Below are 21,119 nucleotides of genomic sequence, written 5' to 3' on the forward strand. Positions count from 1 at the left end.
CATCTAGCGGCCACTTCCTCCCACTGCTGCTGGTGGGAGTGAGCTCAGTGCGGGAAAGAGCACCACTGAATAAGGCCATTTGCACAGTTGGTTTCAGGAAAAGGGAGGTGACGAAGAGAAAAGAGGAGGGAAGACTTTCAAAGTTTTAGAGCCAGTTGTCTCCACCAATGTCCAAACTAAACCCTGGTCACTCTACCATTAACTTGCCTCTTTTCCTTTCCTTTCCCTTACAACCCCCCCATCTTGTACCCCCCCTATTTTCCTCCTCCGTCCCTCCTTCCCCCTCCTCTCCTCCTCACAGTGCAGACTCTGAATAGAGAGCCCCTGATGACCCATGCGGCGGATAGGGCGTCACTAATCGCCGTAGCGACGCCGAGGAGGAGGAGCTTAAATCTCCACAACTACGCAGGTGGATACCCTCTGACACCGGGGCCCGGTTGCTGTGACGCCGGTTGTGCCGGCTGTCGCTATGGGAATGGTGGTGTCCACGGTGATGAGGGTGATGGGGATGAGGGGTGGGGTGTCCTCGGCTGGCGCCCCAGGAGTTACGCCACACCTGAGGACAGTTTTATCAAAGAGAAATTTGGAAAAATAGCAGATGTCATGATTGGCAGCAGCACTGAATGATAGATAAGTAATAAGAGAAGCTTCAGAATGAATATCATTTTAGTAGAAATAAATAAAATCTGTGAAATCAGAATTCAGTGTTGTACCTGCTCCAAGGGCAGGTGGTTGTTGGCGAGGCCCTCAGCTCCACCCCTCCTCTTAGGCCCCTGCCCTGTGTTCCCAGCATGCTCGGTGGAGGGCGCTAGGTTGCGTTTGGAGCGCTGCAGGAAGCGAGCCACTAGAACTCGGGTCACCTGAAAGAAAGACAGGAGATCAGATAGAGGAAGGGAAAGACGGAAAGAGACAACAATGGTCCAACTATACAGTTAAATTCTGTGACTATTGTCTTTTTGGGCAATTACAGTTTACTATACTGATTGATTGATTGATTGATTGATTGACTGATCCATTCATTCATTGATAAACAAGTTTTAGACAGACCTTAAGGTCTCCCAGGGAACGGTGGCAGTCTTTAGGTAAGCGCAGCGGCGAGGTGGGGGGAGGTTTCGACGGCAGCTGCACCCCTGTGGCTGCTGCCTTCACGCTGCCTTTCCTGGGCAGAGCTTCAGCGGGAGGCAGAGCGGTGCGGGGCAACAGACACGCTTCAGACAGCGGCCCTGGGAGAGATGGAGTCAGAAAAAGAGAAAAAGATCATAAAGGTGTTGTATCGTATCTTTTATCATATCTTAAAACTGATTAATGGAAATAGGCCCCTAACCTGTCTCTGTGGATGTCTGAGAACCGTCCTTACTGCCCACTGAGCCAATAAAGTCACCTTGAGAAGAGGGGATGCAAGGAGAGGGCATTACCTCTGTCATTACCATATAATCCACTAAGGGATGTTTTAAAGGAAAGGTCCAGCGATTTTATACACCTACCCTATTAATCACTACTCAAGCCCCCTAGAATGTGCCAAAAGTGTGTTTCTGTGAAATCAGCAACCACCTCCTATTATAATTTGTTAGCAATGCTAGCACAAGTCAGTGGGGTATGAAACCATACCTCTTAACATCACTTGCAAGCCATTCCATATACTTCCATAACTGTAGTAATAGTAAGAATACGTAATAGAACTTGTTCAAAGCACTTGAATGGGATTTTGTAAGCAATGGTTTCATACCCTATTGACTTGCACTAGCATTGCTAATAAATGCTAACAGGAGGCTGGTGCTGATTCCTCAGAGATAAAAACTCTAAGGTAAAAATGTTTTGAATGTTATAATAGTGGACATGGTTAGTGATAAATAGGATAGGCCTCTAAAATCGCTGAACCTTCCCTTTAATGTTGGTGGCATCTTACTTACCTGTATCAGTAGAGGAGCCGAGGCCTGGCTCGCTGTGTGACCTCACAAGGCGTAGGAGCCCATCACTATCCCTCCTTACGCTCTCTCCATCTTTCTCATTCTTGCCAACCCGTCGGCGGAGGTAGAGGGGCTGACGGGGGAGGGACAGCCCGTTACCCTGACCGCCCTGCTCACTGGCAGCTAAGATGGAGGAAGAGGGAGGAGCCGAGGAGACCGGGGCAGATCCTTGGCGCGAGGGGGTGGAGGGGCGAACCCGAATCTCTGGGATAGAGGAGCGCTGCTGAGAGGCGGCACCACCTATCACCTCCAGCTGGGAGCAGCTGCTAGCTAGCATGGCCTGGCGACGCAACACTGGAGACCTGGAGGAGAAGACAGGAGAGCTGAGGATGGAGCACAGTCCACAGTGTGCGTGTGTGTGTTGTTGTTATTGTGCCGGGTACTGGCTTGATTTTAACCTGTTTACTGAGAATGTTTCACTCATCATAGTGCAGAACCATACAGATATAATATCACCATCAACTGGAAGTAGGCCTACTCCCTTTCCCTTCATGATGTCACCAATGCTTTATACATTACACATACAGTACATTACTCCACGTTTGTGTGTGTGTGTGTGTGTGTGTGTGCTTGTCCTCACCTATACGTGGTGGTAGCCGTACTGGGTGAAGAGCAGGAGTTGGACCTCTCTCCCCTGAAGAAGCGCCTGGCTCTGGGTCCTCCTGCCAGAGGACTCTCTGGTGTCTGGGACGGCGGGCCACGGAAGCTGATGTACTCCCCCGCGTCTCCCCCGTCTCCCCCCTCACCGGAGGTGCTGTTGCCCCTCTCCCCCTGGTTCCTCACCCCGACCTCCATCAGACAGGAGTCCTCGGAGGGGGAGGAATCGTCCGGGATGTCCACGATCTCTGACATCAGCAGAGATCCGCTGTCCATGGACACTGATAAAGAGAAAATGTCAATCCTTTATACTGAATGTCAAACTAAAAGAAAACAGAACTGACTAAACTGATTGAATCCACTAAGTATTCTTCCTGTACAGTACAACCTTGTTTATCTGAACCTCAGGCTTATGATTTGACTTGACTTGTAAACAAGCATAAAGAGCAGAAAAGCCTGCTCTTCCTTATTAAGTGTGCAGAACTGTTGGAAGTGTTTAATTCCAAAATGCTGTATATTCATGTTAGAGAAAGATTGTTACATGTTTATTGCTCAAAAGATCAAAAATAGAACTGATGATTTAATCTAACATGTTACTGCTGTATTTTGTAAGCAAGGTAACTAACGTAAGATAACTAATAACTGACTATAATCTGTCTGTTTTACTGTCATGCCAGCAAACCTTATGTTGAGGTATGATTCACATTTGTCAATGGTTAATTTATGCAATTATAATCATTTATAAACTGTACAGAGCATTTCAAAATGTGTTTGAATTCACATTTAAATAGAAAGAAATGTGACAGTAATTCAATGTAACGTTCTCACGAATCATCCTTATTACTAACAGGTTTTGATATGTGAGTTATGTCATAGTCCCACTCCTTTTAGCAAATACAAGTGAATCTGAGAGAACGTGTGGCAGTTTCTCACCTTCCCCACTGAAGGCAGTAGAAGTTGCTCTCTCTCCAGACAGCTCAGTGCCGTGGGTGTCAAACACCGTTGCCTTGACAGTCACAGTGGACAAGGATTAGCATGGGCAATGGGCTCACACACACACACACACACACACACACACACACATATACATAATGCTCACCTGGCTGGCAGCTCTCTGTCCCATCACAGCTTCATAAGGAGGGGGGCAGTCAGTGGGGTAGAGAGGAACTGGACTCTCCATGGAGCCATTGTAGGTGATGCTACATATCAATACAAAAATATCAAACAATATTATTGGCAGTCTTGCACAGTCTATGCAATGTGTCTATATTCTTTTTATTATCTAAGTACATGCTTATTTTGTACATATATTTTCTTATCCAGAATGTTGATGTATAATAATAAAGTGTGTGTTTTTCTGGGTACCTCTGAGCGTCAGTCTCAGAGCTGCAGGTGTATTCAGGTGGATAGTAGGGGGGCGGAGGGATGGGTGGAACAAACTCCTCAAAGTCCATGATGTTGGTCAGGAAGGCGTCCTGAGGAGTGGTGCATTCTGGGTTGACGGAACGAGAGCGATGAGGAGCCAGCTGGACAGGAAGAGTGAGAGACAAATCAAGATCAAACTACAGATAAACGGTAATGGAGCACAACTCTTTTGTGCCAAGTCATTTTCCATATTCAAATGTAAATGTATTCCATTTGCACGACACTTGTCATTTGAAGAAAGCCTGTCTGTTTTATGAGAAGTGTGCTGTGTCTGCTCACCAGGTGCACCAGGTCCAGGGAGAATATGTGGATACTGCAGGTCACAGTGGACAGGGTACAGATGATGGTGGAGAGAATACTGAGACCACACGCACTGAACAACAGGTCCTACAGAGCAATAAGCATTCAGCAAAAACATTATCCTACAGTATATAGGCATTTTATTTATAGGAAAGTACATAATTTTATGGTCAAACAGGCCAAAAACAGTTTCCCGGAGAACTCCTGATCAGCATCACTGGATAAAACAAGTCTTGCTCACATCCCACCCACCTTCAGCTGATGTCTGACTGAGTGGCAGTCAGCATTCAGGTAGAGCACCAGGGTCTCCTCCTCTGTGATGGAGCAGGAGTGAGTGGGCGCGCAACACACACAGAGACCATTCTCCACCTACACACACACACAAATAAACAGGAATCGGTGTAAAGCATTGATCTACACGCTAAAAACAAGGTCCTCTAACCGACAAGTATTTCTGGCGCCTTCCCCATGCATCTGGTTGGAAGGGCATTTGAGCATGAGGGTGAAGATGAGACTCGCATAATGTTATGTACCTGGCAGGTGAGCATAGATTTGACCATCTGTGCATTCTGACAGGAGAGCATTGAGCCGGCCAGACTGAGGATCACACACACTGCAGACAGCAGCATGAACAGTGACACCTGTGGAGGAACACACACAGAGGGAAGGTCTGGCTTAGAGGGGCTCCAACACACACGTTATCAGAATAACACACTGGCAACGTGGATACCTGGTCAGCCCTAGAGATGAAAAGATACTCACCACCAGAGTTAGCGGTCTCCTCCATGAGATGATCCCAACAATCCCTGATGCCACTACCTGGAGACATACACACCAAAACAAACACACCCTAACATCTCTGTTGTGGTCAGTTATATCCTTCTTATATTGCTGTCAGTCAGTTTTATACTTACAAAGAAGCCAGCCCAGAAGGGGCAGGACTGCCGCACGCGGGCCGAGGAGGTGAAGGCCATGCTGGTGAAGGAGAAGGCCAGGACCATGGCCCCCAGGCCCAGGTGGCACAGCCCCAGGTACAGCAGCAGCCGCGCGCCGCCCTGCCCGCGGCCTGACATGCCCCGGCGGCTGTCCGACCAGCCGCGGGACCCCGAGGCCGAAGCCACACTGCTGGAGTCTGATGGCGAAGGCATGTTAGGCTTGTGGAGGAAGGGGGTTTTGCTAGGAGAGGTTTCGCTTAAGGGTCCATAAAGCAAAGTTTAGTTAGGCGGGTAAAAGTGCAGGAGAGTAAGAGAGGGAGAGACATCAGTGGCACCGATGTGTGCTTGAGTGCTAGCTTGAGAAATACACTGTCACAATTATGCACCAAGCTTTCCACTGGCAGGTGCCATAGGCTCTGCGCAATCCCCCATGGTGAGCGCTATTGTCCAGTCAGTGTGTCCAAGAACTTGGTCAGCAGAAAGTTGAGAATTGAGCAGCCACTACACACTCATAGCCACCGTACACACCTCATTTGACGTTTCAGTCATGGTACGAAGAATGTTCCAGTCGATATACAGTGTGTCTTTCATCCCATGCAGCTCACAGGCCACTGTAGCCAACTTAATAGTCTAGATCCTTCTTCTCTTCAGCCATTCTTCTCTGAACAAAACCACAAGGACAGAAAACGGGGCTAGTTTTCTGCAATCTGCATTTTTTTATTATGCTCATTTCCTTTTTCCTTCTCCCATCTCTCCATCTCCTGCTTCCCACCTCTCCCTCCTCTAGCCCGTGGCATTGCGGTAACTGGAGACCCGAGCAGGCCGCAAACCCTAAAGCATCCCACCGAAAGAAGCTGAACCCTCGTCGTTTCGCCCATTAATCGCCTAGCTTGACGCTCACCAAAGACGACACGAGTTGGTCAGTTCGTGTGTCCGGTCAGGAACAGCAACATCCGAACATGTGCGCTCCCTCCTCCGTCCTTCTGTCAGGTCCACATCTTGTCACGGGGGAAAGATGGTGAGGAGATCAAAGCCCAAGACGAGGTTGGTTCGTTCGGGAAGCGAGAATAATTTATCTCGGAATGGACAGGAACTACATGTCTTCAGTCGATTTCAAAACTGCACGACAAAAATAGCATTTAGGCTATAATGAGTCCCTTCTCAGAGATTTCGCTCGTTCCCATCTCCACCACAGGAGTTTTGCGGTGGTCCGCACGCACCTAGACCCCCCCTCCGCCGCCTCTTCCCTCCCTGCAGTCACGCGGGCATCCCGTTCAGCCCGTGTGTGTATGTGTGTGTATCCCGGACATCCACCTCACTGCCTCCCACCCGACGTCACATGAACATAACAACACAGGATTAGGCTACCTGTGTTCGGGATAACATGCGTCTTTTTATGCGCCCATGTTTTTTTGTTTGCCCCTCCCCTCTCCTCTCCTCGTTTATTTTCTTCTATTCCACTGTATAAAGCACTGACAGTGAAAAAGGATTGTATCGTGTTTGCAAACCGACACCTGCCCAACGTGATGACAAGGCACGCAGAACGTGCAGCCAACGCGGAGATGCGGCAGAGCGCACGTATAGTCGTGGTGCTGATGCTGGGAAGGAGGGGCGGTTGCCTAGCGACAGGCTCCAGCGACTATTGCTGCAGTCGCCAAATGAGAAAAAAAATCGCCGTGCTGGCCGCTGCAATGGGAGTTTTATAGTTAAAAAGAAGGCGACGGGTGGTCTAGTATGCCTAGTAAGAGAGAGCCGGAGGGTCCCGGGTTCAATCCCTGCAACAACCGACACGTTGTCCATCAACTGACAACAGACATGTCTCCTGTCAAAGTGTCCTTGAGTAAGACACTAAAACCCTGTCTGCTCGCTCACTGTAAGTTGCTGTGGATAAGAGCGTCAGCTGAATGCATAAATTCTCAGTTGTAGTTCAAAGGGTTGAACTCTATTTGTGCCCGCAGAAAGTTTCAAACTAACACACACACCACATTTTGCTTTTTTTTTTTTTTTTTTTTAGCTTTTTATTCAGTAAGCAGCAAGTATGCAAACTACATACAAAGTCCTGTGAAGTCTTTACTGAATAGGAATAGGAATAGGAATGTTTAACAGGTGTGAAAGAAAGGAGGAAATATCTCTGTGCAGGGGGAAAAAAACTGAAATGAGTAGATGGGCACCTCTGATCACTATAATTTCCAATGATCTGAACAATGCCGGAGTAGGGAACCTGTCATGACTGATACAGCTATGGTGTTGGTTTAACAGGCACTTTAGATAAAAGGCATGTCCGACTAAATCAATTCAAAATGAGGGTCATGGGAGTATTGCTGCATCCCAGCCTCACTCATCCTCTCTATTCCCTTACTTCATCCATCATTCTTTCATCTCTCCACTCATCTTCTCATATTGCACTTATCTCTGTTCCTCTCTTCCACATTCTCAATCCCTTCATCCATTGAAACAGCTCGTTTACCACCAGTGTTAGTTTACGTCAGTATACCACACAGCCTGCATCTACTAGCCTCAGTCACTAAAGAAGGTGCTTTCAGCTTCTCATAGGATGTGAACAAGAGATTTCCCGCTATATATTCCATATTTATAGGCATCTGTCACATAGATTCTGCTAAATGCATTATGAGATATACAGTATCTCATATGGCGCTGCAGGAATGGAATGTCTATTTTCCTGTGCTATTGATGTAATATAATACAAAATCAATTGATTTGAAACAGGGAACTGTCAAAAGTGAAAGTGCATTGCTAATGAAAGACATCTTATGAATTATTGGCATGAATATTTGTCTTAGATGAACACTCACAGGAAATTAAGAGTGAAAATAAAAATGTGAAAATAAAAAAAAATACGTTTATGGAACTATTGTTAAAAAAATCACTAAAACGTATGTTAATGACACCTGACCTTGTTCTTAATGATAATAATAACAATAATAACGGCAATCAAATTCTCATTTCCGTCCAACTCTAAAGCATATAGCAGGATCTATATGAGATGCCCATGGAATAAGCGTGTTGTAAAATATCTCCTGTGATACACAAACATGACAAACTTGAATTTGAGTTGAACAAAAGTGACAAACTTTTGGGTTAAATAATAAAAACAAGATCTTATGTGAATTAAAACGGTTTACATCAGACTACTCCTCTGCCTCTGCGCTCTTTGAATACTGCTACCTGCTCACACACATTGGCATATAAAAGAGATGAATGGAATGGGTGGATAAAGCTGCGGTGTGATTTTTTATGTTGCTCGGTACTATCCAGTCTACTGATGAAAAAAAAGATTAAAAAACAAACAAAAAAAACAGCTCTGTTGGTCTTTACATCAGGCACTGCACAGTACGGTTGGGTTGATAATGTGGTGATGAGCCAGAGAATTACAGGAAAGAATGTGAAGCCGAACAAAACGTTCGATGCCATGGTGGGGATTGATTGGTGGAATGCTGTCAGTGGTCTAGTGACATCACCACATTATCATGCTAATTCATCACAGGAGATGTGGTACAAAATATGTTCTCGATGAAATAAACAAACAAATGAATGCTCTGTTGCAAAATGTCCCGAGATCACCACAGTGATGTTTCATAGCAATCAAAGGAGAAATCAATAGTTGCAAAAAAAAACCCAATAGTTTTTGGAGTGCTAGAGTACAAAACACTGGCAAATGGGATACTGATCGTTTGGCATAAAAACATACTTTTGGCACCTGCATTTATTTGATATTTGAGCCCACCAGATGGAGACAGAGGACTCAGGAATTTCTCCTTTTTTCCCCCAGTAATACTGATGTGTTCTTAAATTTTGACAGCTCCTCAATATGCGTGCTACCAAGCTGCAGATCTAGAGAAGAACACATTTGGAGGATTTCTTCTCTGTACTGCTGGTGATTTTCACCTCTCGACCTGTGGGGCCCTAAAGAAGGAAAAAAACAGGCAAAATAGTTTAGAGTTTAACATGAAAATGCATGCAACAGACATATAGAAACAGTCCACATGTCCATGGACTGATTTCTACATTATCATATGAGGAACTAATGCTGCAATTTGGTATTAATGACTTACTGGTTTCTTGCTGGACTTCTGTAGTATGTCTCGTGCCAAAGCCATAAAAGACTACATAGATAGATACATGAATAGATAGATAGAGACAGATAAACAGATAGACAGAGATAGATAGATAGACAGACAGATAGATAGATATATAGATAGATAGATAGAGAGAGAGAGAGAGAGAGAGAGAGAGAGAGAGAGAGAGCATAATTATAGCATAGCCTAAGCATAGCATAGTTACTTAAGACAGTCATGATGAAACAAGCTCAGGCATTGCTGTCTCATTACAAATAAATACAGTCAGTAGATATTGCCGCCCACTCACCTCATCAACGTTGATGCTGGACTTTGCACTGGTCTCAAAGAACCGGATCCCATGATCTTTTGCCAGCTGTCAACAACAGAACACGGACCTTGATTGCAGCACATCAGGATGTGGAGTAATAGTCACTTCCTGCTCCTTATCAAAAGTATGTGGAAAGCTGGTGCATCAAAAATGTCTGTGCAGCCCAGTCCCAACCCCTTCTCAGGAAAATCACTCACGTCTCACTGGTAAGAATGAGTCAAGGAAGTTGTCAACATGACCTGATTCCTATCATTTCTTACTCACACACTAACTGCTTGCAGAGTGAAAGAGTGCTAAGTTGAAAGTGAGTTTTTCTCTTCACCTCCTCCCCTGTCTTCTCTGCTGAAAACTTTGATTACTATTGCATGAAAGTGCAGTAAATTTTACATCCATCCAGCCACTATTCTGCCACTAGTGTTACAGTGAAATCATTCTTTTCCAAAATTTAAAATGATGGGATACATAGGCTATGATTTCATTTCTATTGCAATCCTCTCACCTTCTCTCCTGTCTCCTTGGAAACTTTCCTCTTTGCCTCAATGTCACACTTGTTACCAAGCAACATCCGACTGACACCAGCTGATGCATTCTGGGAAGAAAGGGGTGCAGTGAATTGATTAGGTCCAGTTCAAACATACTTAGACACGTATGTACGCTCATTTGCAGGCACATTTAAGGAGAGGGGATCAAAGGGGAGGAGGGCAGATGGGCCGAGCAAGCAGAATCAATCACACTTCAAAGACAACAGCAGCCGTTCTATAGCAGCCATGTCTCTAAATTGGAGTGAGCTCATCAGAATCACATGGAAGCCATTACTAAACCTCCTCAACTGAACTACCTGTTCATCCTCATTATAGCTATTACAGTAAATGTTTCATTAAAAATATTGCCAGTTAAAATCTATTGTGCAATCATTCTTTTGCCAAAAGGTTTGATGTTGCAGCAAATAAAGGCCAGGGTTCTGGTGACTTGGGACTTGACTTTGACTTGTACTTTGATGACTTTAAAAGGTTTCTCAAGTCTTGACAAAAGATCTTGTGTTTGTGTAAATGATTTAGATTGAAAGAGATTTGAGATTATGAGATTATGAGATTTGTTCCACCAGACAACTGAATTTAATGTTTTCTGAATTTGTATGGAATGATGATTGAATTTATAGTAGTTTAAACTGATTATAAAAATCAAACGCATGATGCTCTTACCAGGTTTTTATCCTATTAAAAAGATATTGCATTGAAAAAACCTAGATATTTAGTTTTCTTTAAGATATTAAATTGGTACTGGACTCTTGATTTGTTTTGACTTGACTTTGTCTTCTACATTTAGACTTGAGACTTAATGACATGGACTTGACATGGTCATTTACTTGAGACTCAAGCACAGCTGACTTGGTCACACCTCTGCTGTCTGGTTATCTGAACAAACACTGTCCTACTGTTCATGCTCTGTGGTGGATAAGAGGCAAGCGGTCTCACCTCTTTGATGCTCTTCATCCAGTTCTGGATGTTTTCAAAAGACTTCTCGTCTGTGATGTCGTACACCAGGATGATGCCCTGACAGAGAGGAACAGGGATTTAGAGATTTAGAGGGTCAGTCCGAGGTACAGAGCGAGCACAAAGTAGCGCTGATGTCAGTGTGATTATCCTGGTCTCTTGCTCACCATGGCTCCTCTGTAGTAGGCTGTAGTGATGGTCTTGAACCGCTCCTGCCCTGCCGTGTCCCTACACAAAGCACACACACATTCAAAGTCAGAAACAAGTACATGTACTGTGTGTGAGTAAAGACGAATTAATCTCTCTCTAGGCCTTTAAAAATGACGCTGAAGTCAATACAAAGTCCATGGCATAAGTTGATGTGGCAGAGTGGGGAAACACGCATTTTATACGCATTTTACACTGCTGTGACAGGCTGACTTGACAGTTCTATAATAGCATAGTTGGAGAGAGAAATGACTCTCTTATATGACATGAAGTGACTTTCTGTGGCGGCCGTGTGTGTGATGGATACTTGGACAATAAACCCTGTCATAAAGTCCTGTTTTGGAGAAGAAGAGGGAGGTTCCTCTTTCCTCAGGAAAACGAGCCAGGCAAGCAGAGGACAGAGGAACAGAAGTGAACGGATCATTGTTATCTGCCACCTAAACATGAATTAAGGCATTTACATCAAGCAACCAACCAACTGTCGCTTACCAGACTTGTAGTTTCACTTTCTTTCCATCGACATCGATGGTTTTTACTTTAAAGTCGATGCCTGAGAGACAACGGGAGGATGGGAAAGAGCAGAGGAAAGGGGGTCAGTGGGAGGGGAGGACAGACAATGAGTTAAATACCTCAGATATGAACACACGCACACACAAACACACACACACACACACACCCTTAGCAGAGCAGCATATATAGGTCACGCCAATTAAATCCTAAATAAGCACAGGGGAGGAAACCACATCCAATCCATCATGATTTTCACTGCGATTTTGACCCCATGGTGCGTTTCCCCTCCAGTGTCCCTGTCTCTCTCCTCTCACAAACAGATATAGAGGAAAGATGTACGCAGGCCTACACACGCTGTCTGTGGGTTTGTTTTTGTCTGGGTTTCCTGTTGGATGGACAAGCTGAGAGAGAGAGAGAGAGAGAGAGAGAGAGAGAGAGGGGCAGAGGAGGGGGTTGTCCTCTCTGCAAGCTGTGCATGCCAGAAGGCCAACCATTCTTCTGGGAACGGAGAGATGGTAAAAGAGATAGGAATGAGGGTGGGTGGACCTACGGAGAGCAAAGTGAGAGGAATGAGATCTGAGGGAGAGATGGGGGAGAGGGTTAGGGAAGATATGGCACACAGATTATAAAAAAAAGAAAAAAATGAAAAGGAGACAGAGTGTAAAGTTCATAGGAAAGAAAACATGAGAGCACAGACTAGTTCAGACATGAAAGCAGTGAGTCTGTGAGTGTGAGAAAACTAGTTATTTTTATTATTTATTTATTTAGCACAAAAGAGTAATTCAAACAAAATATCCATAATGTATACCAACATCATAAAGAGCATGTGCAAGGAAGACCAAAGAAACCCTGAGGGGCTTATGGAGTGTCTCCCTTAATAACAATCATACATAATTACAATATAGTATAATGAAACCCCAAAAAAGTTTAGAAAGAACAAAACAATATAAACAAATCAATAGGTAAAGTAATACTGTTAAACTTAATACTATTACTGTTAGAAAATAAGTAAAAGAATATTAAAAGAAACCGAAAAGAAAAGGAAAAGCAGAGTAAAGGAATAAAGAGAGAAAACAACAACTACAAAAAAAGGAAAAGATTAGTTAACATGAAGTAATTAATACCAAAAAAGAGACAGCAGTATGATCACCTCAGTAAACATGATGATTGTGAAATAAATACTGTTTGACAGCTTTTTTAAACAGATTGGGTGTGAGATCAAAGACATGAGGGGGGAGCTGATTGAAAGCTTTGCCTCCTCTAAAATGAAGACTAAACTGAGACATGGATGTTCGAGTAAGAGGCAACAAAAGTTGTCTCTTACATCTTGTATTGTAACTATGATTTTCCTCACTTCTTCTGAAGAAGCTATTGAACGTAGAGGGAAGCTGATGATAAATTGCTTTGAAGACAAGTTTACTTGAAAGATGCTGAGTATAGATCATTTCTAAGTAAGTTGCATGTGAAATGATTCGAACGCAACGTTTTTGAAGGAGAGAGATAGGACTCAGCTGGGTAGGATGGGTGCTAGCCCAAATGACGTTGCAATAATTAATGCAAAGATAAATCATAGAGTAGTAGGCCTACAACATCTGAGTAGTTTTTTTGTCCAGAGTGGCAGGCTTCTAATGGAGGAAGAAAAATGAAATGTCAGCATTCAGGGAAAATAATTGTCACACTCCTCTGTCCCAAGTTTCAGACAGGCGAGCAGTGAGCTGCTGATGCCATTTGGTAAAATATAATTAAGGGAATAAGACAAACGTTATAGTGTAACAACGTACCGATGGTTGATATGTATGTGGAGTTGAAGTTGTCCTCAGCAAAACGGATGATCAGACATGTTTTGCCCACTCCGCTGTCCCCGATGAGTAACAATTTGAAAAGGAAATCATACTTTTTCGCCATGGTTGGAGCTATTCCTCAAAGTTAAAACACAGCCAGCTGGGGGGGAAAAAAAGTTGGGATTGTCTCTTTCAGAAAGATCCTTTTCATCGACGTTGTGTTTTATTCTTGACTGTAGCTTCTCTTCAACGTGTCATTAAAATGAAACAGACTTTGTAAAGAACAGTTTGCTGCTCCATGTACGAGTGGATCTTCTTTTCCCCCTTTTCCCTTCAAACTTGTCACCGGTAAATTCCGATCCCCCTCAGCGCCTCTGCCCTGTTTGGACTGTAAAGAAATACACTTTATCCAAAGTTTAGTGCCTCGTCTCGGATCAGCCGTCAGGCCTAATCACCAAGACTATTCACTTCTCATCTTGCTTTCCTCCAAGGGTCAATATCAGTCAGTTTACATCCATTTCATAAAAACATACCGGGGTGGCTACGTTTTTCTTTTTTTTTTTCGCCCCCCAAAAAACTTGCTGTCGGCCCAGAGCCACTGGAAGGCTACGTAGTGAGGAGGCAGTGCTCAGGACCCGAGGCTCAGACTGCAGACACCCGACACGGACAGCAGATGGCACGTTTTGCTCAGACAAGCCCCGACCAAAAATAACTATAACGCTACTGTAATATTCCTTTAGGGACTTACAGTGTGTCTGTGGTTCTCAATAATGAGTTTATAGTGGCATTTCGTAGCTACTTTATGGGATATTTGATCCCCTTTAATATCACTTTAATATCCTATAGGGCCTAATAGTTTTGCTGTGATAGACTATAGCTTATCATTCAAAAGGGTATTACAGGACTACTATAGTTAGAGAATCATCTTAATGTCTTACTTAGATAATCATAACAACTCTACATACAACACAATGCCACTCAAAAGTCCACTTAATTATTCATCGTGATACTTACTACTATTTTACTTACCCTATGAAAAGAACTATAGTAATCATATTACATTTTGCAAGCCTACTATACAAATATCATAGCAACATTTTAAAATAGGCTATCATCCAGCGACTAAGTGAAACCACACCTAATTGTAATATCATAGGAGTTAAGAAATGCCATAAAGTAGCCTATGATTAATTCACCTACTGATTAGCCTACCATAGAGACATTATAAATCCATATAGGAATATTATAAGAGTGATTTTTTCGGTGTGGTTGGATCTGCATTAAAGAAGCAAATCCAAGCTAATAAAAGCAGAATGAAGATGACTATATTAACTGTTGACAGGTGGAAATCAGTAGGTGTGGAAAGTTTCAGAAACTGTACAATACGAGGGCTGTTACGTAGTTTTGACCTCACTGTTTTTTGACCTCACCAACATGGACCACATGGCTTTCCATACCTTTTATTTCCGGGTCTTGCCCGTCAGCCAACAGTTTCCGGTGTGTCGTGTGGCCCGGTGGTTTCTTTCCGGCCGAGCTCCAAACACGCAGCCATGCCAGTAAGTACACTACGCACTTCACATTTACCATCAATCTTTCAAAACTGTTCTGATTGAGATAATAATAGTCGCGTAAAATTGTCTTTTGTTTCTGCTGGTCCAGACGGGTTGATGTTGTTATAAAGCAGTTCTGTTAAAAGTGACACCACGCGCGCAGTCTCCCCGCGTAGTGCCACAATATGGCGAAACACGTGCAAAACAAAGCCGTCCATGCTGCCTAGCAGTAGGCTAGAGTCATCGTGATAAGAATCATGTTTTGTGTTTTAACATTCAACAAGTCCTTTTTATAGCTGGCTACGATGGCCTTAGTGATATATGGTGGGTTGTTTCATCATTTCTTCGTAGGTTGAAAATGAATCACCTCACGTCACTCTCTCCCCACTGAACCGTCTCTCTAAAAATGTCTCTAAAAAATTGAGAAATGGCTCTCTAAAAATATTCCTTCATCTCACCTTAGAGTTTATTCTATTTCAAATTCAGATTTGCTTTACTGGCATGACAATAATTGTCATATTGCCAAAGCGTCAAATTGTGTCTTTCATTGACAGTAATGCTGTGAATGCGTTAAGGCCCCGACCTTTGCCTCCCTTAGTATTTATTATTGCCTGTAATGTTTAATCTTGGAACTGAAGCTCAGTCTACTGTCACACTCATTGTAAGACGCTCTGGATAAGTCTGAAATGTAAATGTAGACTGTATGATATTCAGCTTATTTGATGTCTGTCTCTCCCTTAGCTCGCAAAGGATCTGTTGCACCCGACCCCCGAGGAGGAGAAGAGGAGACACAAGAAGAAACGACTTGTACAGAGTCCCAATTCCTATTTCATGGATGTGAAATGTCCAGGTCAGTTCCAGTGGATTCCTTTACTTGGCGAACTTTAAGCTCCATATGACTTAAAAACATAAAGTAGTGCATTTGCCTTTATGTGTTGCCCTTTCATTGCTTCCTTAGTGACTGGGGTGTCAAACAAGGCATACAGTGACACTAGTGGTTGTCTGTGAATTGAGTTTCATGTCACTCTTTTTACATGATCAGCTGCAAGGACACACCAGTTTAAATATCAAGAGTACATTAATTCGCGGTAACAGTTGTAAAGTGGCAGTTTGGCAGCTGGCTGTTCTGCCTTGTGTTGTGGTTTCATGGCTGTCCCAACCAATCATGTGTTTGTGTCTTTGCTGTTTTGCAGGATGCTACAAGATCACCACAGTGTTCAGTCACGCTCAGACAGTCGTGCTGTGTGTCGGCTGCTCCACGGTCCTCTGCCAGCCGACAGGAGGGAAAGCTCGCCTCACAGAAGGTACAGATGTTATAAAGGAAGAGTTTTGTTGCAAAAAGCTATACATCCATTTTGGAAAAATAATCTTACCTGTTGTTTATTCCTCAATATTTCAAAAATACAGATGATTACATTCTCTAAAACAGGACTCAGGATAGCTAATGACTTCTATAATATCTTATAATAGCCTTTACCTTCATATCAACAATTATCTTAGGTGTCACCTTTTTCAAATGGTGGATATCATATTTTGGAGTGAAACTCTACAAATATTTCTGTTTACACCTACAGTAATTGTTGCACACATTCATGTCTACATGGACATATACCCACTCCTTATTCATAGTATTCCCACTGTCACATGAATGTCCTACCAATATGGTGCTGGCTGTCATTCGATTATAATCACCTGTTGTTTTCCCACCAAGATGGCCGTGTGGTGATGTAACAGAAATACTATGAATGTATACTTATACATACCACACATACACTCATGCACATATATAGCCTAGACCTATAAACCCATGTATACAAATAGATAAATATGACACTCATTTACCTTGTGTTTTGTGTTTTTGTGTTGTGTTCTCCCTTTATGCGCTATTATGCTACATAAATTATGCAATAAATTAAACATGAGGGGGAGTAAACTCTTTTCTTAGGTGTCAAATTAATTTCTAGTTGAATGCCACATGACAAAGAGCCCCACATGCCCCAATACAATACACCTCACTTTGTTGAAGAGGCTGTCATTTCTGTAGGCTTGATGCACGTTGCTGACACTTTGATATTTGCCTTTGTGTTGCCCTTTCATTGTCTCCTTGGTGAATGGGGTGTCAACTAAGGCATACAGTGACTCTTGTGGTTCCGTCAGAAATTAATCTTCACTGATCCATTTCTACAGGATCAACCGCAAAGACAAATATGACATTTCAATTTTTTTCATTCACATGTTTGTTTTGTGTCCTTGGAGCAAGTATGTCAGTCCCAGCTACAACACATGTGGTCGTTCGGTGCTAGTTTTGAGGACAGGAGCTCATCTGTTACTTTGAAGATGGTAGATCATAAAAGTATTATTGTATGCAGGTGCATTTGTTGCAGGTTAGGTGAGTTTGTTTTCACTGGCGCTGTTCCAGTCCCACCCAGTGTCCTCTGTGCTCTGCTGCCGTGGAAACCAACGGCTCCTTAGTACTGTTTGTCTTAGAGTTACTATGGGCACAACCCTCCTTGGCATTAAAACCGCACCTGTTGGGAAGCAATTCGTTCTTTGTAAAGACAGATAGCAACATCAGTTTTAGTGGCCTCTTATCAATAATATCTTTATTAGTCAGCCAGTTTATCAATGCAGAGTGCAACGTATCTACAGAAATATCTTTTTTTTGCAGATTTGACAAGAACTGCTGGAATTGTTTTCAGTAGTATGCATTTTGTACCTGCTTGAGTTTGTTAACTTTACTCCCAAATTTAATATCTCTCTCTGTCCTTTCCCCTAGGATGCTCATTCAGGAGGAAACAGCACTAGATTGACCAGAGATGGTTGGACGCCGTCGGGGGAGAGAAAGAACAGAACTTGATGCTTATCAAGTGACACTGCCAAGGAACTGACGAAGCAAGGGGAAATGGGAGGAGAAGGAAAAAGCAGAATCATGTAATGTAATACAGGAAGCAGTGTATCTACAGTATGTGCAGAGAGAAGTACCTCGGTCTAGTGAGGCCTTACCAACACCCTTCACCCACTTGTCTTTCTCTCTTAATAAACCTAGTTTCTTTTTTTGGTAAAAGAATCTTGCATGTTTTTCATCCAGTTTCCTATTCTTTTTCTATCGAAGGTTCTTAACGTGTCATTTGTCTACTGACAGACACATTTGTCAGCTTAGGACCCCTCAGGATATAAGGATACACAAAATCTGTTGGTAAAGTTCAGGGAATTTGAGGACATATGTACTATAGTTACTCTGGCATGTGTTGTCCTCTAAGCACATGGACGTGTTTGTCTCCACAGCATTTTGTGCAGATTGATTTGCCATGCATTTGTTTGGCAGTACACCATTAATTGACCAATCACAAACTGTTTACAGCAAGGCGAGAGTATGCTCTTGCAGATATTCTCCAACAGATGCTCAGCAGCACTATAGATTTATGTAAATTCTCTTTGAAAACACCAGACAGGTTCTAGGAAGCGATGCACACTGTGGCTGAGATTGCAAATTGCATCCAAGAAGCCATCCTATCCTCTCCTACTCAGAGTTTATGGTTGCACTTTGCAAAATTGAATATTGAGTGATGCATATTAGTTCTGGTCAGAAATCCAGACTCTATAAATATATATATCTGCCAAGTGAGTGCCACAGTGAGGCAAACATTTTTATTAGAGGTAGAGAGTGTGCAGTGAGTGACGTCATGTCAGCTCCTGCTCCAGAGCCAGCGGCGTCTGCGCAGCGCCTGCTCTCTGTCTGAATAGGGGTTGATCCAGGGAAAGCCAACACTGCTGCCGCCGCTGTCCACTGCTTGTAAAACACAGCACACAGCGATCTGACACTTTAATGCTTTCATGATGGAACTTGTTTGTGAATTGACATGTGCCTGCAAGTCTCTCTGGCGAAAATGAGATAAGGGAGGATTTTTTGTGAACTTGTCCACCAGATGGACACTTAATATCGATGGAGCCTAGGACAGATAGGTAGAGTAACAGAGACTATTGTTAAAGGTGTGTGATCTATACTCACAGATATTGTTTGGGATTGTGGGGCTGTAGATCATCGGCACAGTCTGCGTACGTGACAGCATTGAGTTGTACACTAAATAAAGAAAAAAATCAAATCGGGGGGAGCATTCCCATGACAACACAACTTTATAGTTGCTATGGTGACGTTTTCCTTGTGTCTTGCTTGTATATTGGACAAGGCTTGCAAATAAAATAATAAATAAATGAAGATGTGATTCTGATGTCCTCATTTCTGGTTATTGAATGACTAATATAGAATGTGTATTTTCATGTCGTACATATTCTGCATTCATTCATTCTTTGTCAGTAAGTTCTACCACTGCTATTTTACACACCCTAATTTTCCCTTCACTTTTCATTCATACATTCTACATAACTGCCATATTGTTTATGTTCTAGTTTTCTTTGCGGTATCCTATTACTATTTGTTGCTACGATGACCCAATATCCCCACACAGGTCATTTATTCTAATGAATGAGAAGCTGGGAGTCAGTGGTAATTACAGCACAGCTATCAATCCCTTTAGCTGTAGAATATACTGTACATGTAGCTATCAGTAAAGGCAAGTGTACATACCTATGACTAAGGTAGCAGTGATGGCCAAAACTACAAATATAGCAAACACCAGGATGAGCTGGAAGTCCCGGAGCTGAAGAAGAGGCCCTTCGTCTACACGAACCAGACCCATCTCTCCTGGACACACACAACAAAGACTAGCTGATGTTTTTGCTGCCTGGCACAGGCAGATAATTACAGTTGTGTGTGAACCTCCGAGTCTGACCTGTGGACATTTGGCTGCCTGTCAGTATGGTCACCGTGACGATGTGCATCTGCTGGGTGAGATTGCTGAGTAGAATGATATTGGTGGGACGGGACAGAGCCTGAGCGCTGTCCTGTGAGGCGGAGACAGACAGCACCAGTGAGGAGCTCTCTTCTGAGTATCTGGGCTCAGACAGCACCACTTCCAGGCTGTCGCTGTGGAACTGAACCCAACGGGAAACATGGTGGTCAGACAGACAGCAGAGTGTAGCGCACAGGGCAGATGGTGTCCCTGGAACACAGCTGTGAACCAGTTCTCATATCTACATGTGCACAGTTATTAAGTGTTTTTTTTTTTTTTTGCCAATTTTGAGTCTCTGCAGACTACAGTGACTGGCTGCATATAGAAGCAGGCATCCCAACCACTTGTATTGCCCACACACTGAGCTTATTCATGCCAGAGCTGTAGATGCACATACATACAGTATATCATAGTGGGTCACAGAACGTGCTTTAAAGTCACATTGAAATGAAAAACAACTTTTGCATCTTTAGCTCATTCTATCATACTCTACACATATTTAACATATTTATGCCACAAAAATGACAAAAATCTATTTTCTTGTATTTTATATCAAAATCTCATTACTTTTACTTCCTGAACAACAGAAAATCTTTGTACCAGGAGGCATTCATAAAAATTCCAACCAATAAAACCATCACAGATTTTTTAACAATCCCACACCTCTGCCCTTTCCATCAAACTACCTTTCTCTCCCTAACTGATATCCCATTGGTTTACACTTTTGAATGATTTGTCCCTGTCTTATGTCCCACCCCAACATCCTGTTTCAACACGAAATACATCACATTAAGGAAGCAAGATGCTCTCAAAATGTGGTGTAATTGTGACTTTCAGTACTTGCTAAGACTTTGAATTGACTCAAAGCAACATGTACACCTCATTAAAGAGTTTTCAAAGTCTGTGTTAACAAATGTGTGTGTATGTGTTTGTGTGTGTGTGTGTGTGTGTGTGTGTGTGTGTGTGTGTGTGTGTGTGTACGTGTGTGCGTGACCCACCTTGAGGGATGAAAGCATGTCCTTGGTGCCCATCACAGTGAGCTCGGCCCTGGGCTGCGGGCCAGTCAGGGACAGGGCCGACACGGGGCAGTGGAACGC

The 21,119-nt window shown here is 43.2% G+C and overlaps 4 protein-coding genes and 2 non-coding genes across 6 annotated transcripts in view; 3 read left to right on the top strand and 3 right to left on the bottom strand.

Moving 5' to 3' along the window:
- Positions 1-295: 295 nt before the first annotated feature.
- Positions 296-5,437, bottom strand: fam189b (family with sequence similarity 189 member B). The gene is made up of 14 exons (XM_071911234.1): positions 5,204-5,437; positions 5,052-5,108; positions 4,823-4,930; positions 4,542-4,658; positions 4,269-4,376; positions 3,930-4,090; positions 3,664-3,763; positions 3,498-3,570; positions 2,548-2,845; positions 1,911-2,269; positions 1,325-1,381; positions 1,048-1,223; positions 714-860; positions 296-556 (listed from the first exon to the last, which is right to left on the bottom strand). The coding sequence occupies exons 1-14, from the start codon at positions 5,435-5,437 to the stop codon at positions 296-298; spliced, it is 2,256 nt and encodes a 751-aa protein (XP_071767335.1).
- Positions 5,438-7,240: 1,803 nt separating this feature from the next.
- rab13 (RAB13, member RAS oncogene family) lies at positions 7,241-14,216 on the bottom strand. The gene is made up of 8 exons (XM_071911190.2): positions 13,623-14,216; positions 11,821-11,881; positions 11,292-11,352; positions 11,107-11,184; positions 10,131-10,220; positions 9,611-9,676; positions 9,298-9,348; positions 7,241-9,148 (listed from the first exon to the last, which is right to left on the bottom strand). The coding sequence occupies exons 1-8, from the start codon at positions 13,744-13,746 to the stop codon at positions 9,077-9,079; spliced, it is 603 nt and encodes a 200-aa protein (XP_071767291.1). The 5' UTR covers positions 13,747-14,216; the 3' UTR covers positions 7,241-9,076.
- Positions 14,217-15,127: 911 nt separating this feature from the next.
- rps27.2 (ribosomal protein S27, isoform 2) lies at positions 15,128-19,388 on the top strand. Its single transcript, XM_071911191.2, has 4 exons — positions 15,128-15,178; positions 15,914-16,022; positions 16,366-16,476; positions 17,949-19,388. The coding sequence occupies exons 1-4, from the start codon at positions 15,173-15,175 to the stop codon at positions 17,975-17,977; spliced, it is 255 nt and encodes an 84-aa protein (XP_071767292.1). The 5' UTR covers positions 15,128-15,172; the 3' UTR covers positions 17,978-19,388.
- On the top strand, positions 16,096-16,228 carry LOC139921074 (small nucleolar RNA SNORA13). Its single transcript, XR_011785075.1, has one exon. It is a non-coding gene; the product is annotated as a small nucleolar RNA SNORA13 (small nucleolar RNA).
- LOC139921073 (small nucleolar RNA SNORA13) lies at positions 17,248-17,379 on the top strand. The gene has a single exon (XR_011785074.1). It is a non-coding gene; the product is annotated as a small nucleolar RNA SNORA13 (small nucleolar RNA).
- The window catches only part of LOC139921069 (nuclear pore membrane glycoprotein 210-like), a 20,006-nt gene continuing 17,745 nt past the window's right edge, over positions 18,859-21,119 (bottom strand). Inside the window, exons 37-40 of the mRNA XM_071911231.2 lie at positions 21,021-21,119; positions 19,963-20,164; positions 19,758-19,874; positions 18,859-18,959 (exon numbers count right to left, since the gene is read on the bottom strand). The exon at positions 21,021-21,119 is cut by the window's right edge and continues 185 nt beyond it. Of these exons, the coding sequence (XP_071767332.2) occupies positions 18,859-18,959; positions 19,758-19,874; positions 19,963-20,164; positions 21,021-21,119 (519 nt within the window). The remainder of the gene's footprint in view (positions 18,960-19,757; positions 19,875-19,962; positions 20,165-21,020) is intronic.

Source organism: Centroberyx gerrardi, chromosome 12 (genome assembly GCF_048128805.1).
Source record: "Centroberyx gerrardi isolate f3 chromosome 12, fCenGer3.hap1.cur.20231027, whole genome shotgun sequence".
NCBI classification, from domain to species: domain Eukaryota; kingdom Metazoa; phylum Chordata; class Actinopteri; order Beryciformes; family Berycidae; genus Centroberyx; species Centroberyx gerrardi.